This window comes from Erpetoichthys calabaricus, chromosome 14 (genome assembly GCF_900747795.2).
Source record: "Erpetoichthys calabaricus chromosome 14, fErpCal1.3, whole genome shotgun sequence".
NCBI lineage: Eukaryota > Metazoa > Chordata > Cladistia > Polypteriformes > Polypteridae > Erpetoichthys > Erpetoichthys calabaricus.
Window position 1 is genome coordinate 102,508,120 of NC_041407.2, and position 13,228 is coordinate 102,521,347.

Consider the following 13,228-nt stretch of genomic DNA (forward strand, 5'->3'; position numbering starts at 1 on the left):
TAAAACCACTTCCCCTTAATTTCCACAGATGGCCTTGAGTACGTGACTCACCTTTTAGACAAAAGAATGTTGTTGGATCAACTTCATCAATGCCTTTGAGGTTTTTAAATACAGGGAGTCCTCAGGTTACAACATCTCGGCATACAACATTTCGAGTTTACAACGCTCACTCACATAAAAACTTAAAAAAAATTGAGACATGAGTGTTTCGGCTTACGCCCTTAGCGTCGTACTTACAGACTACGTGGGCGAACTAGTTTGCTTGGGCGCAGCGGAAGAATATGCAGTAACGCAACGTATGAGTGAGGGAGTTGGTGAACTAGTTTCGTTGCGCGCGGAGGAAGTGTTCCGTTTGTGTGGCTTTGTTTGGTGACTTTGTGGCCCTTATCATGGCTCCTAAATGAAAGTCAGAGTCTTCAGATGGTAGTGCTTCGAAAAAGAGGAAAGCCATCACGATGAAAGTGAAGTTAGACATTGTAAAGAGATCAGAAGGAATAAAAGGAAATTTTTTGTCATTTTTTCTGTTACTACAGTACAGTGTACAGTACAGTATATGTCATTTTCCTTTTTCTGTAGCTTAGTTGTGTTTTTATGTTCTAGATTATGATTTTGCAAATGTGTTAGGATAGGTAAGTGACTTAGGCTAGGGTGTGTTTCGACTTACACCAAAATTTGGGTTACATCACTGTTGTAGGAACGGAACTGTGTCGTAACCCGAGGACCCCCTGGATCTGGATTAGGTCTACATGCAGTCACCTCTGCTCGTGACTAAACAGATTCAATTCTCTGAGTCTGTCACAGTAGGACATGTCCTTAAGTCCTGAGATGCACCTGATTGTTCTCCTCTGCACAACATCAAGTGCTGTTATGTCTTTCTTGTACTGTGGTGACTAGAACTGCACAAAATACTCCAGATGTGGTCTTACTAGTGCATTATATAGTTTGAATATAGTTTGAGCATAATTTCCTTTGACTTAAATTCAACAGTTATTATGATATAACCTAACATTTCATTTGCCCTTTTAATTGTTTCTTTGCATTGCTTAGTTGAGGAAAATGTTGTGTCAACATAAACCCCAAGTGCAATAACTCTGCTGAAGCAACACTACAAAATTAAGAGAAGTGACAACTGGCAAGATTTCTCACTGATTTTTCCTTATCTGCTTTTGGCAGACTTCACTGTTATCTTTTTCTTCATCATTCTGACCAAATAAAATTTAACAGCTTTTTTTTCAGCCCACCCAGGCGGACTTCATGTATGTAATAGCTTTTGATATTTCTTCTGCAAAAACAAAACATTTTGGCATGACATGGCTATTGCTGATGCACTTCTTACATTCAGGGCTGCACTGGCAAAACTTCTCACAGAAGTTCTGTGTCATCACACAGGGGCAGGAGCTGTCACACAAGTGTCCCGGGTGGTCGCATGGCTGGTAATTGTAGACTTGATTTGATGAATTGTCTGAAACACATAAGCAACATGATTGGGTTGAAACCAGCAACAAAAGAGAGCCTTCCCAAATACAGCACTGTTCAACTGAGATTCTATCTTTTCTTTTGTGAAAAATCTTCTCTTAATTAAAAATCTTACTTCACAACTTCTGAACTCAGCAGGTGGGTTTAAAACAGGATTAGCAAATGCATCTCTCAATGGTGCTTTTTTTCTTTACACAGTTTTGCCAGACTGAGTGCAATTGCATCCCAAAACAAACTTTGTTTCTTTTGAAATAAATACATAAAGGAATATCACAAATTCACTTTCACGTTCAGTATGCAAGCTTTTGAAGTTCTTCATAAACACTTGCAGTGGCATGCAAAAGTTTGGGCCCTCTTGATTGAAATGTCTGTTACTGTGAATAATTAAATGAGCAGAAGATGAATGGATCACCAAAAGGCATAACGCTAAAGATGACACATTTCTTTTTAGGATTTTATGCAAGATTATCCCGGGTTCGCTTCCCGGGTCCTCCCTGCCTGGAGTTTGCATGTTCTCCCCGTGTCTGCGTGGGTTTCCTCCGGGTACTCCGGTTTCCTCCCACAGTCCAAAGACATGCAGGTTAGGTGGATTGGCGATTCTAAATTGGCCCTAGTGTGTGCTTGGTGTGTGGATGTGTTTGTGTGTGTCCTGCGGTGGGTTGGCACCCTGCCCGGGATTGGTTCCTGCCTTGTGCCCTGTGTTGGCTGGGAATGGCTCCAGCAGACCCCCATGACCCTGTGTTCGGATTCAGCGAATTTGAAATTGGATGGATGGATGCAAGATTATACTGTATTGTTTTTATTTTGTACAATTATACACTAAACAAAGGAAAGGAGCACCATGCAAAAGTTTGGGCACCCCAAGATATTTGATGTCTCAGATGACTTTTCCCAAGGTCTCAGACCTTCATTACCCCATTAGGACTATGTCTTGTACACAGTCATCATTATGAAACTCCAGGTGAAGCAAATTGTAAAGCTGTGTACATTCTCCAACTCCACAAACCTTGTCCCAACAATCAACAGCCATGGGCTCCTCTAAGCAGCGGTCTACAACTCTGGAAAATAAAATAACTGATGCTCACAAAGCAGAAGAAGGTTACAATTTAGATAGAAAAGTGTTGTCAGGTTGCTGCTTCCTCAGTTCATAATGTTATTAAGAAATGGCAGTTAACAGGAACAGTTATGGTCTGGAAGACCAAGAAAACTTTCTGAAAGAACTGCTTGTTGAATTGCTAGAAAGGCAAATCAAAACCCTCATTTGACTGCAAAAGACCTTCAAAAAGATTTGGCAGACTCTGGAGTGGTGGTGCACTGTTCTACTGTGTAGCGACACCTGAACAAATATGACCTTCAGCAGAAGAAAACCTTTCCTGTGTCCTCCCTTGAAGTTGGCAAATGAACATCTGAACAAGCCTGACGAGTTCTAGAAACAAGTCCTGTGGACTCATGAAGTCAAAATAGAACTTAATGGCCACAATGTGCAAAGGTATGCTTGAAAAAAAAAATGGTGCTGAATTTCAGGACAAGAGCGTATCTCCAACTATAAAAATCGAGGTGGATCGATCGGGCTTTGGGCTTGTGTTGTTGCCACTGGCATAGGGAACATGTCATTAGTAGAGGGAAGAATGGATTCAAATAAATACCAACAAATTCTGGAAGCAAGGATCACACCATCTGTAAAAATGCTGAAGTTAAAAAGAGGATGGGTCCCACAACAAGATAATGATCTGAAACACACCTCAAAATCTGCAATGGAATACCTCAAGAGGTACAATTTGACAGTTTTGCCATGGTCCTCAAAGTCAGCTGACCAAAATATCACTGAAAATCTATGGCTAGATCTCAAAAGAATAGTTCATGCAAGACGGTTCAAGAATCTTGCAGGATTCAAAGCCTTTTACAAGGAAGAATGGGAGAAAATACCCCAAGTAATCTTAGCTGGATACATAAAGCATTTACAAGCCGTGATACTTGCCAAAGGGGGTCTTTTTTTTTGTTGGTATTTTGTACCTGTGAATGATGGAAATCTTCACCTTAATACGCTACTGTGGCTGTTCATTTGTCTGTCCAGGATTTTAAATCACCTGTAGCTTGCAAACGGTTTGAACTACTGACCTGAAATTTGGTACACATATACTACGTGATGTCTACTTTCCGCTTTCGGATGATGATTGACCTCCAATGTTATTCTTCTTTTTATTTTTATTTTATTTCATTATAGAATCAACTCTCGGCAGCAGCCAGCAAGGTGGCCGTGTGGCACATGCGTACAGGCGCTGTTCTCATCCCTACCACCTTCGCCGTCACTTTCTCTACCTCTTCATATCTTAAATCATTCTTGAGGCAGATTGAAGACTTAAGTGCCAGTTTAAGTGAAAAATTAAGGAAAACGTACTAAGTAATTGCAATACAAACACTGACTAAATCAGTTTTAACGGGAAAAGATGCCGACGAAAGAAGAGAAGAAGCAGACCGTTAGGGTGGAGAAAAGAAGAGCTGCTCAGGAAGCGCCCCTGAGCAAATGAATGCTAAACATACAGAGAAAGAGTATGAAAACTAGGAATGCTCAAGTCACGTGTATTCACTGCACGTTATCTTGGAGTGCACTGTTACTGGTAAAAATATACTCTTGTGTGTCATCTTTAACTTTATGCCTTTAGTTCTTCAGATCATCTTTTTCTCACTTAATCAGTTACAGTAGCAAACACTTTAAGCAAGGGTCCCCAAACATTTGCATTCCACTGTATACCACCTATGCGCCTTGTATAATGTTCTAGTACTTCCCTAATTCTTCATAATCTACACAAACCCTATATGTTCACATACAATTAGAAATGAACCAAAATTTTAATTGGAATGAAACTGGAATTTTAATGGTTAAGCATTATTCGATTAACTTACACCAAATTTAAAACAAATAATGTACGTTGAATTTGACTGTATATTAATAATTTAAATTTGCACTGGGAAGTATGAGCAGCATGGTGGCGCAGTGGTAGTGCTGCTGCCTCACAGTACGGAGAGCAAGGTTTGTCTCCCGAGTCCTCACTGGGCAGGGTTTGCATGTTCTACCCAGTTTCCCCCCACAGTCCAAAGATGTGCAAGTTAGGTGGATTGGCAGTACTAAATTGGCCCTGGTGAGTAGTTGGGGTGTGTGTGTGGACTGGTGTCATTCTCCAGGGTTTGTTCCTGCCTTGCGAGCGGGTTAGACAATGACTAGCTGACTGACTGGGAAATGTAACTATTACCTTTCTCCACATTGGAATAAGTGGGTTGAATGAGACATGTTTATTTACATTGACATTTGAATGCTGTATTCATAATGTTTTTTGCTTTATTTTCTGTGTTATTAGGCATGGTGTCTCTTTTTAATGATTAGCAGTGTCATGCATGTGTCTGTGGTTCACTCTCCAGGCTCTTCTGAGGTATGTACTTCTACCCTGGGTCAAAAAGGGGCACTGGCAATAACCTTATCCTCTGTTTTTCCCTCCACAATTTTGAGAAGACACCCAGTGAGGGCAACTGACACTGCTCCTTCCAGTTTTCCTTCCAGAAGGAGATGTCACTCATTATGAGAATGCACTGCAGGATGGAACTCATGCCCGCTGTGACTTATGAGGCTTGAAAGGCGAGAGAAACGTCCATTAACAGGACACTACTTTTGTTTGTTAATTTAGCACCATTCAGCATGTGTTTTTTTGGACTCCTGTTTATTAAACGGGGATGACCGGGTTGGCACCCCAATACTGCCTTTTTGTGTGAACCTGCAGTTCTTCTAAAGACCAGCTATAAACTGATCGAAGGGACTCAACTCATGATTTTGAAATGTACTCAAAATTAACATTCCAAGTGAAATTAGTCAGCATGCAATGCTGAGTTTGTTCAGCTCAATTGTCAAATCTGTGTTGAAAGGTGTAAGATAAACAATCCTTCACAAAAAAAACTTTTGTTAATCAATTTCTGTAAAGAAACGTGCAAATATACTGGCCGATAAATATCAGTAAGGAGAATCAGTGGAAGCAAGCTCAGCAGCACCTGAATAAAGAGCAGACTGAAAAGGAAATAGATGTGTATTGGACATACCAACAATATCACAAAATGGGCCCTAACACAGAAGAGCAAAAGAGAAATGCCAGAATATACATGGAGACGTGCAGTTCATATGGAGGTCAGACTAATGGCCCTGGAAAAAAGACAACTAGAGATGATAGCACAGGATAGAAACCAGTGGAAGGTAACTGCTGGAGGTCTATGCTCCAAGTTGGAGTCAAAGGGCAAGAAGAAGAACAAAATAAAATAATGTACTAAGACTACCAAAGCAAACATGAAAATGAGATCTGGTTTACAATTAAGTCTAGTATTTTTAGATTTAACTAAGTCTAAAAGGTACATTAAGAATGCATGGTATTTTGGTGTCATATTACCGGCTAAACATCAGAATGGTGTAATATCTGCACCTGCATCTGCCTATAGCAAATTGGTTCTGTTACAAATTACAATTGCATTTAAACAGACATCCTCTCAGCAAAACAGCCTGTATTTTAAAACCCACCTTGTTAGTCAGAAGCAGATACACAAAAAGAAAAATTTATAAAGATTACAGTAGGGAGCAGGATTAACCTCTGATTACACCTTCAGGTGACAGAAACTTGTAGTTAATGTGGCATTTCAACTAATGAATGACACACATCTCTATAAGGCCACCTACGTTGTTAAACATTTTAAATATACTGCATGGAACCAACCTTTCTTAAGCTGAATCTTCCGACAGTGTGCAGCCCATAATCTGCAATGACAAACCAAGCAAAATTATAAAAACAGATGATTTCAATATGTAAAGAAAGCACTTTCTCTAAAGAGATTAGAGGAGTGGGTTTCAAACTTTGTCCCAGGGGCACACTGCAGCTTCAAGGTTTTGTTTCAACCAGATTCATAATCAGTGACATCAACTGATAACACTGATCTCATTTAATTAGCTGGTATTTTTTTTCTCTTCTTATTCTATATTCAGAAAAACACAGCAGCATGATTTTTACATTTACAGTATAAGACATTTAGAACTATTTCAACTTTTGCTATAGATTTAAATGCTTAACTCTCTTTTGTTGATTTCATTATATTTTGCCCTTTCTCTGTGCAGTTTGCTACAATTAAATACGAGCAGAGAAGACACCCAGGATAAACAACACTGAATAATGACAGGCTGTAACTAAAACTGTACATAAATCCTGGTCAGCGTGAAAAGTAACGCACGTGCATGCGCCTGCTGTCCCGCCCCAACTCCTCCCAGAATTATGCCTCTTTGAATATGCAAATCAATATAAATAGCCCTTAAGCTCAGCCTTCTGTGAAAAGACAATGGCAAAAGCACGGGGGAAAATAGAAGAATTTCAGCGAATACCAAGTGGAGGTAAGGAAAAACTTACTATTTGTTGGTTTAAACAACAAAAGGAAGTTGATCGAGTGACATAGCGTGTCAGAGAAACTCGATAGCTCAAGTTCACAAAGTGGCACAGTGCCCGAAATAAAAAAAAAGTTGTCAGATATCAAAGTCGCTGTGAAAAGTCGAGTCGTAGCCCACTGCCTGAGTGTCATATGAAAGCTTATGAGGGTACAGAGAAAAAAATGGGCGCACAGTGGGAAAAAAGCACGAAATGTCAACTTTAATCTCGAAATTTCCACTTTAATCACGTAATTTGTCATTAAAGCAGAACATCATAAACTTCATCTTAAAATCGTTTAAATTACTAGTTTCTCAAATCCCATCGTAACTAAAGTAGCACGTTAAATGGTTTGTTTTGTGTTTGATCTTCTATGTGCTATATGTGTGTGAATCACTACATGTTATTAAACATGGGAACACGGTTGCGCAGTGATTGTTCCTGCCTCACATAAGATGCCAATTCCTGTCCTTACTTTTCTTTCTCCAAATACCCAATCGCCACACAATCAGCTCTGTAATAGATGTTAAGCCATCTATAATCTTAGAATGCCGATTCTTCAAAACTTTTAAAGAACATTGAAATAGCTTCGTAGTACGTGTTTAATTATTCTATCCATCTATCCTTCCAGTGTCGCGCCAGTCCCAGCAAAAATACAGCGCGAGGCAGGAACAATCCATGAACGGAGTTGCCACCTCCTCGTTAGCGCTGCAGCACCGTGTCCTCACATGTTTAATTATTAACAATACAGATTATTTAAATGATGCTAACATTTTATCTGTTGTCACACACACGTGCATAGGGAGTCGCGTAAAGACCCGATGAGCAATGTAACATATCGTGCCAGGGGACAAAGGCAGGGTATTAACCTTTCTTTCATCTCCACAGAAAGACAGAAACAATGCCGCCATAACTTTACCCGGATTCCCTAAACCACACGCTACCACTTCCGGATTCCATCCCTTCCTCTGGTCTCCTCCTGATGACATCATGGCTCCCATACAGCACCTCGGTTCCTTCCCAGCATTCCATTCACCAGTTTCCAGTCCCACCCCTTAAATGGTCCCTTCACCATATGCAAGATGTCTGTAGTATATTGAAAAGTCGTATCACAGACCATGCTATTTGTTTTTTCCAGAACTGTACAGTATACGGGGCCGGAAAATCACAAACCTTTATGCAACTTTGTGTCTCTTTAGTACATGGTATAATATAATAATCATATTTTCCTGCATTTCATCTTAAAAATGATATCATCATCATATGTAAATAAGCGCTTTATAAAGTGGCTCAAGTTGTGCAATATTGTAACTGTATCGCAAGTTTACAGTGAGGTAACTGCACTAATAAGTACAAAGCATTCTACAAGGAGCACTTGATGGACTGATTGAGTGCGTTTATAGCTCTTGGGATGAAACTGTTTCTGAACCATGAGGAAAGACTCTGAAGCATTTGCCGTATGAGAGCAGTTCAATAGACAGCATGGCTGAGGCAGCGTGTGCTTGATGCTGTATACCGATAATCTCTTTCCAATCATCTGCTGTAGATCTGTGATTCCCCACTCAGATACAGTGATATAAATACTCCGAGTGGTGCAGTGAGAGTAATATGGAAAAAGATGATCCGCTGTGGCAACACCTAACGGAAGCAGCTGAAAGAAGAAAAAGAAGGTGCAATGAAAGTAACAACGCTAAAGCAGCTATGGTATTTAGAATAGTTTGACCATTCTGTGGACCATTATATTGTTACAGGTTTATTACAATCAGATGCATTAAACTAATAAACAATATGCGGTTAATTTCAGTGTATTTATAAAGCCGCATCAGGGATGTGGATCTAAAAAAAAGGGAAACCACACTGGAACAGTAGCACTGCTTTGACGCTGGGTGCTGCCAGTGTGCAAAACCGAGCAGAGAACTTGCATATGCCAGCGCTGGAGCTACCATGAAAATGTGCATGGCTTTACGCCAAGTTTAGGTTTTATACATCGCGATTTGAGCGTGGAAACGGGCTTACGCAACATTTTTATGCGTACGCACCGTTTATACATGAGGCCCCAGATCTGTATGTTATATACTATAAACTGAACTAAACCAAAATGATTAACTGTTTGAAAGAAAAGCCTATTTGTATTAACAAACTGACACCTTATTAAGTGCTCACTGAGTGCATGTTTATTTTATTTGACAGTCATGCAGACATTTAGACTATTAAAAAGCTGAGAGATGTAGGGTTCACAGCACTACTACCAATCTTTCAGCCATATTTTTGTGTTTTTTTTTTTTTACTTCACTAAAATTGTGATTAGTAAACCATTCCTAAGTTGTGTATATCCAAATAACAATAATTCCTTTTACCAAATCTTCCTAATGTAGTTCCAGGGTTCTGTCCAGCAGGGTGAACTAGCTCCCTGGTTGGAATAAGTTCTTTTGTAATTGTGGCATCTTAAGTAACCTGAACCTAAATTGATATATTATAAAGAGGCGATATCCCTCCCTTAGTGATAGGGCGGTAAGAAATCACATAAGAGAAAATAACTTCGCTTTCTTTAATGACAATTTACGTGGCTTAACAGACGAGGAAGCCATAGCAAGACTATTATCGAAGTGGGATCTCGATGAATAGTCTGCCATTTTCATCGCTGCACTGGAAGGATTTTCAGGATCAGATGACGTTATCTCCCATCTCTCGTGGCCTGGAACCCTTGCAGATTTTATTTTTTTCTCCAGCCATCTGGAGTTTTTTTTTTTTTTTTCTGTCCTCCCTGGCCATCGGACCTTACTTTCATTCTATGTTAATTAGTGTTCCCTAATTTTAATTCTTATTTATTTTGTCTTTTTTCTCTTTCTTCATCATGTAAAGCACTTTGAGCTACATTGTCTGTATGAAAATGTGCTATATAAATAAATGTTGTTGTTGTATCGGTCCAATGGTTTTATACTCTTTCTCCATGTGCAGGCCCTTACTTCGGTAAATCATGCCATTCAAAACAAGGCAAACAGAGGATTCAATTTCATGCTGACTCTAACACACAGAAATAGAACAATGCCCATTTTCGTAGTTGTCCCCTTCATGTCTTCTAATGCTTGCCTAGCAGTTCTAATTGATGAGCCCCTGTGTGCTAAATCTGGCCTTAGCTGTATACATGTGAGAAGAAGCAGATTTAAAATTGTTACACAGAGCACAGTGACATTAAACTTACATTCTTATTACAGGAGTTAAGAGAATCCAGCTATTACCTGCTTAATCTAATTTTAGCATTGCTAGTGGATATGGTGGTAGTCGATCATAAGGCATACTCATATACACACCAAGGATATTTCAGTTCCATATTCTAATTAGTTTTTATTTTTAATCTATTTTCACATCATATCTTTTTCATTTTAGTTTGAACTTAGTTTTATAAACCTTTGACTATTTCTATTGTAATTTTCTATTTTTAGTGATTTACCTCAATTACTTTGAGTGTAGCTTTATGAACCTTTGGTGATTTACTTCAATTACTTTTTATTTGGAGAGAATCTTTTCAGATTAGTTTTCATTCCATCATAAAAAATAGCTATTCAGTGAAGTTTAAAAAAATTGTGCACTGTGTTTGAATAGCAAAGGGATTGTAAACATATGTAGATATGACTCTGTGAGGCTCTTTTTGCTCCAGAGATCTAAAAAGAAAGTTTCTGTCTAAAGATTTTATAAAATTTCTGTCATTCATGCTGTTGCAGTGTTCGTCTGTTCAAGGAGTAGGCTGTTTACTTTGGTAGCATTAGGCATTTTAAACTTTGGATCAAGTACATAATAGTATACTACAGTACTCTACGCTATCAACTTCCTGACAGTGTCCAGAAGCCATTAAGAAGGCAAACAGAATGTTAGGTTATATGGCACGATGTGTGGAGTAAAAGTCACAGGAAGTTCTGCTCCAGCTTTTTAATGCACTGGTGAGGCCTCACCTGGAGTACTGTGGGCAGTTTTGGTCTCCAGGCTACAAAAAGGACAAAGCAGCGATAGAACAAGTCCAGAGAAGAGTGATTCTAGGGCTACAGGGGATGAGTTATGAGGAAAGATTAAAAGAGCTGAGCCTTTTCAGTTTAAACAAAAGACGATTAAGAGGTGAACATGACTGAAGTGTTTAAAATTATGAAGCGAATTAGTCCAGTGGATCGAGACTGTTATTTTGAAATGAGTTCATCAAGAACACAAAGACACAGCTGGAAACGTGTTAAGGGGAAATTCTGCACAAGCATTAGGTGGTTTTACTTTACACAGAGAGCCACAGACACTTGGAATAAGCTACCAAGCAGGGTGGTACACAGTAAGGCTTTAGGGGCTTTCAAAACTATACTATGTTTTTGAGAAGAATTAAGTGGATAGGACTGGCAGGCTTTATTGGTCTGAATGGCCTGTTCTCATCTAGATTGTTCTAATGTTCTAATGCATGTAGTACCACATGAAGGCAGTGAACTGACGCAACCTGCTGTACATTTAAGACTTAGCGTTACCAGTGTACTGATATTTGTGTTTGTGATTGAGGTGACCGAACCGCACCTTCCAGAAGAGGCAAAGTTAAAGTTTGCTGACCAGTATAGTCTGTCATTTTACCTTCTTTGTTTGACTTGTGTTTGTTCAGCATGTCATGGTCCTCAACCTCTTAATAGACATCTTTTAGAAAGGCAGTCTCAGCGTGTATTTAAATTTGTCTGGTTCTTTTACTTTAATCAAGTTCAAGAAATGAGACAGTCATGTCATTAATTACACATGTGCTCATTACTATTGGTGAAATACTCAAATTACTACCCATTTATGACCAATTCTTTACGTTGTGTCCATGTTTTAAAACACGTTCTTTCAAGATACAAGCATAATACTGCCATACCGTGCATGGACATTTACTGAAAAAGGAGGGACAATCTCCTGCAATGTTACCTTTATGGACTGGGTTTGTCCGAGTTACATTACTCTAGAGTATGACTTACCCTTACGCATTATAATTGTTCATATGTAATAATCATACATTTTTATGCATTACAGAAAACACTTAAAATGCACTTTATAAATGTTCAGGCACAAACAATTTACTCATTTGTGAAGGTGAACAAATCCAGTCATGAGCAACAGTCAAGTTGAAGGGGAAAAAAAAAAAAAAAAAAAAAAAAAAAAAGTGGGCAACCTTTTTTGCATACAGCTAAAATATTTAAATTCTACAAACCAACTCTCTAGATTCTCTAGAGTCTGAAGTACGAATTTTGTTGTACTCTATACACGACAATAAAGACACAATAAACAAATAAAGCTAGTCATATTCTGGACTCCCAGCCAGAAATATATTGCATATTTTTAAGCAAATATTGTTTTCTATCCATCTATCCAATCATTCATAATCAAATCCACCAGAGTCTAACTCAACAGTGTCAGGTGCAAGGCAGAAATCAAAAATAGACACAAAAAGATGTGTTCTAAAAAAAAAAAAAAAGACAAAAAATATTACCAGACAGACATAGAGGGGAAAAAACAAACTACTGCTCCACCAATCAAAAGCATTTTAACCACCTTTAAAAAAATAAAAGACTAATAACTGAGGGTATGGATAAGATGGTGTGTAGGCTTAATGTAAGTGGAGTCTGATGAGAGGGCTAAGGGTTAAAGACTATGTTCCCCTCCATATAATAATCCATTGAGATCCACAGTTCACGTCATTTAGGAGGATTTTACACCAGTGTGTATTTTTGTTTTCAATTTTACAATAAGTGGCTTTTCCTGCTATGCTGTGTTCAAACCAGATACATGTGGCATATCGTTTACAAATAAAAACAGAATAACCTAATTGTTAAAAATGATGGTGGTCCTAATTTGCTCTAAACCACAGTCTCTGGGGCTCTTCTTTGATTCAAAGGTTTGAACTCAAATCAAACCTTATAGATTTTGTCTTCAAATCAGGGTTATTTGTTCAAATATTTTGGTCAACAGCCTTTGCTTCATCATGTTTCACAAACCCAAGTTACTTCAAAGCAAACAGCTGCAGCATTGTGCAAAAATAACTTTTCCCAATCACTGATTTTTGAGATACACATCATTGCCGTTTTGACGCTTTTGAATATCAATATATCAACACAATACCTAGAGTTTGAATTCTGTCCCACCAAAATTGTTTGAATGTGTTTATTCTGAAAACAAACCAGAAGACAATACCAGAGACACTTTAAAACATGTTCATGTCAATTTACCTCAATATAAAAGTGAGGTCAGTGTGCTCAAAATTGTCTGAGGCAATTGCTTTTGCGCTTGTACTGCACATCTGTCTCTCTTTGCAT

General features: G+C 38.6%; 1 protein-coding gene across 3 annotated transcripts in view; it reads right to left on the reverse strand.

Annotated features, from left to right (window-relative positions):
• The window catches only part of ezh1 (enhancer of zeste 1 polycomb repressive complex 2 subunit), a 77,842-nt gene that overhangs the window by 17,621 nt on the left and 46,993 nt on the right, over nucleotides 1-13,228 (reverse strand). For all 3 annotated transcript variants that reach the window (XM_051936393.1, XM_051936392.1, XM_051936391.1), the window contains 2 exons: nucleotides 6,225-6,265; nucleotides 1,337-1,462 (listed from right to left, as the gene is read on the reverse strand). In XM_051936393.1, the coding sequence (XP_051792353.1) occupies nucleotides 1,337-1,462; nucleotides 6,225-6,265 (167 nt within the window). The remainder of the gene's footprint in view (nucleotides 1-1,336; nucleotides 1,463-6,224; nucleotides 6,266-13,228) is intronic.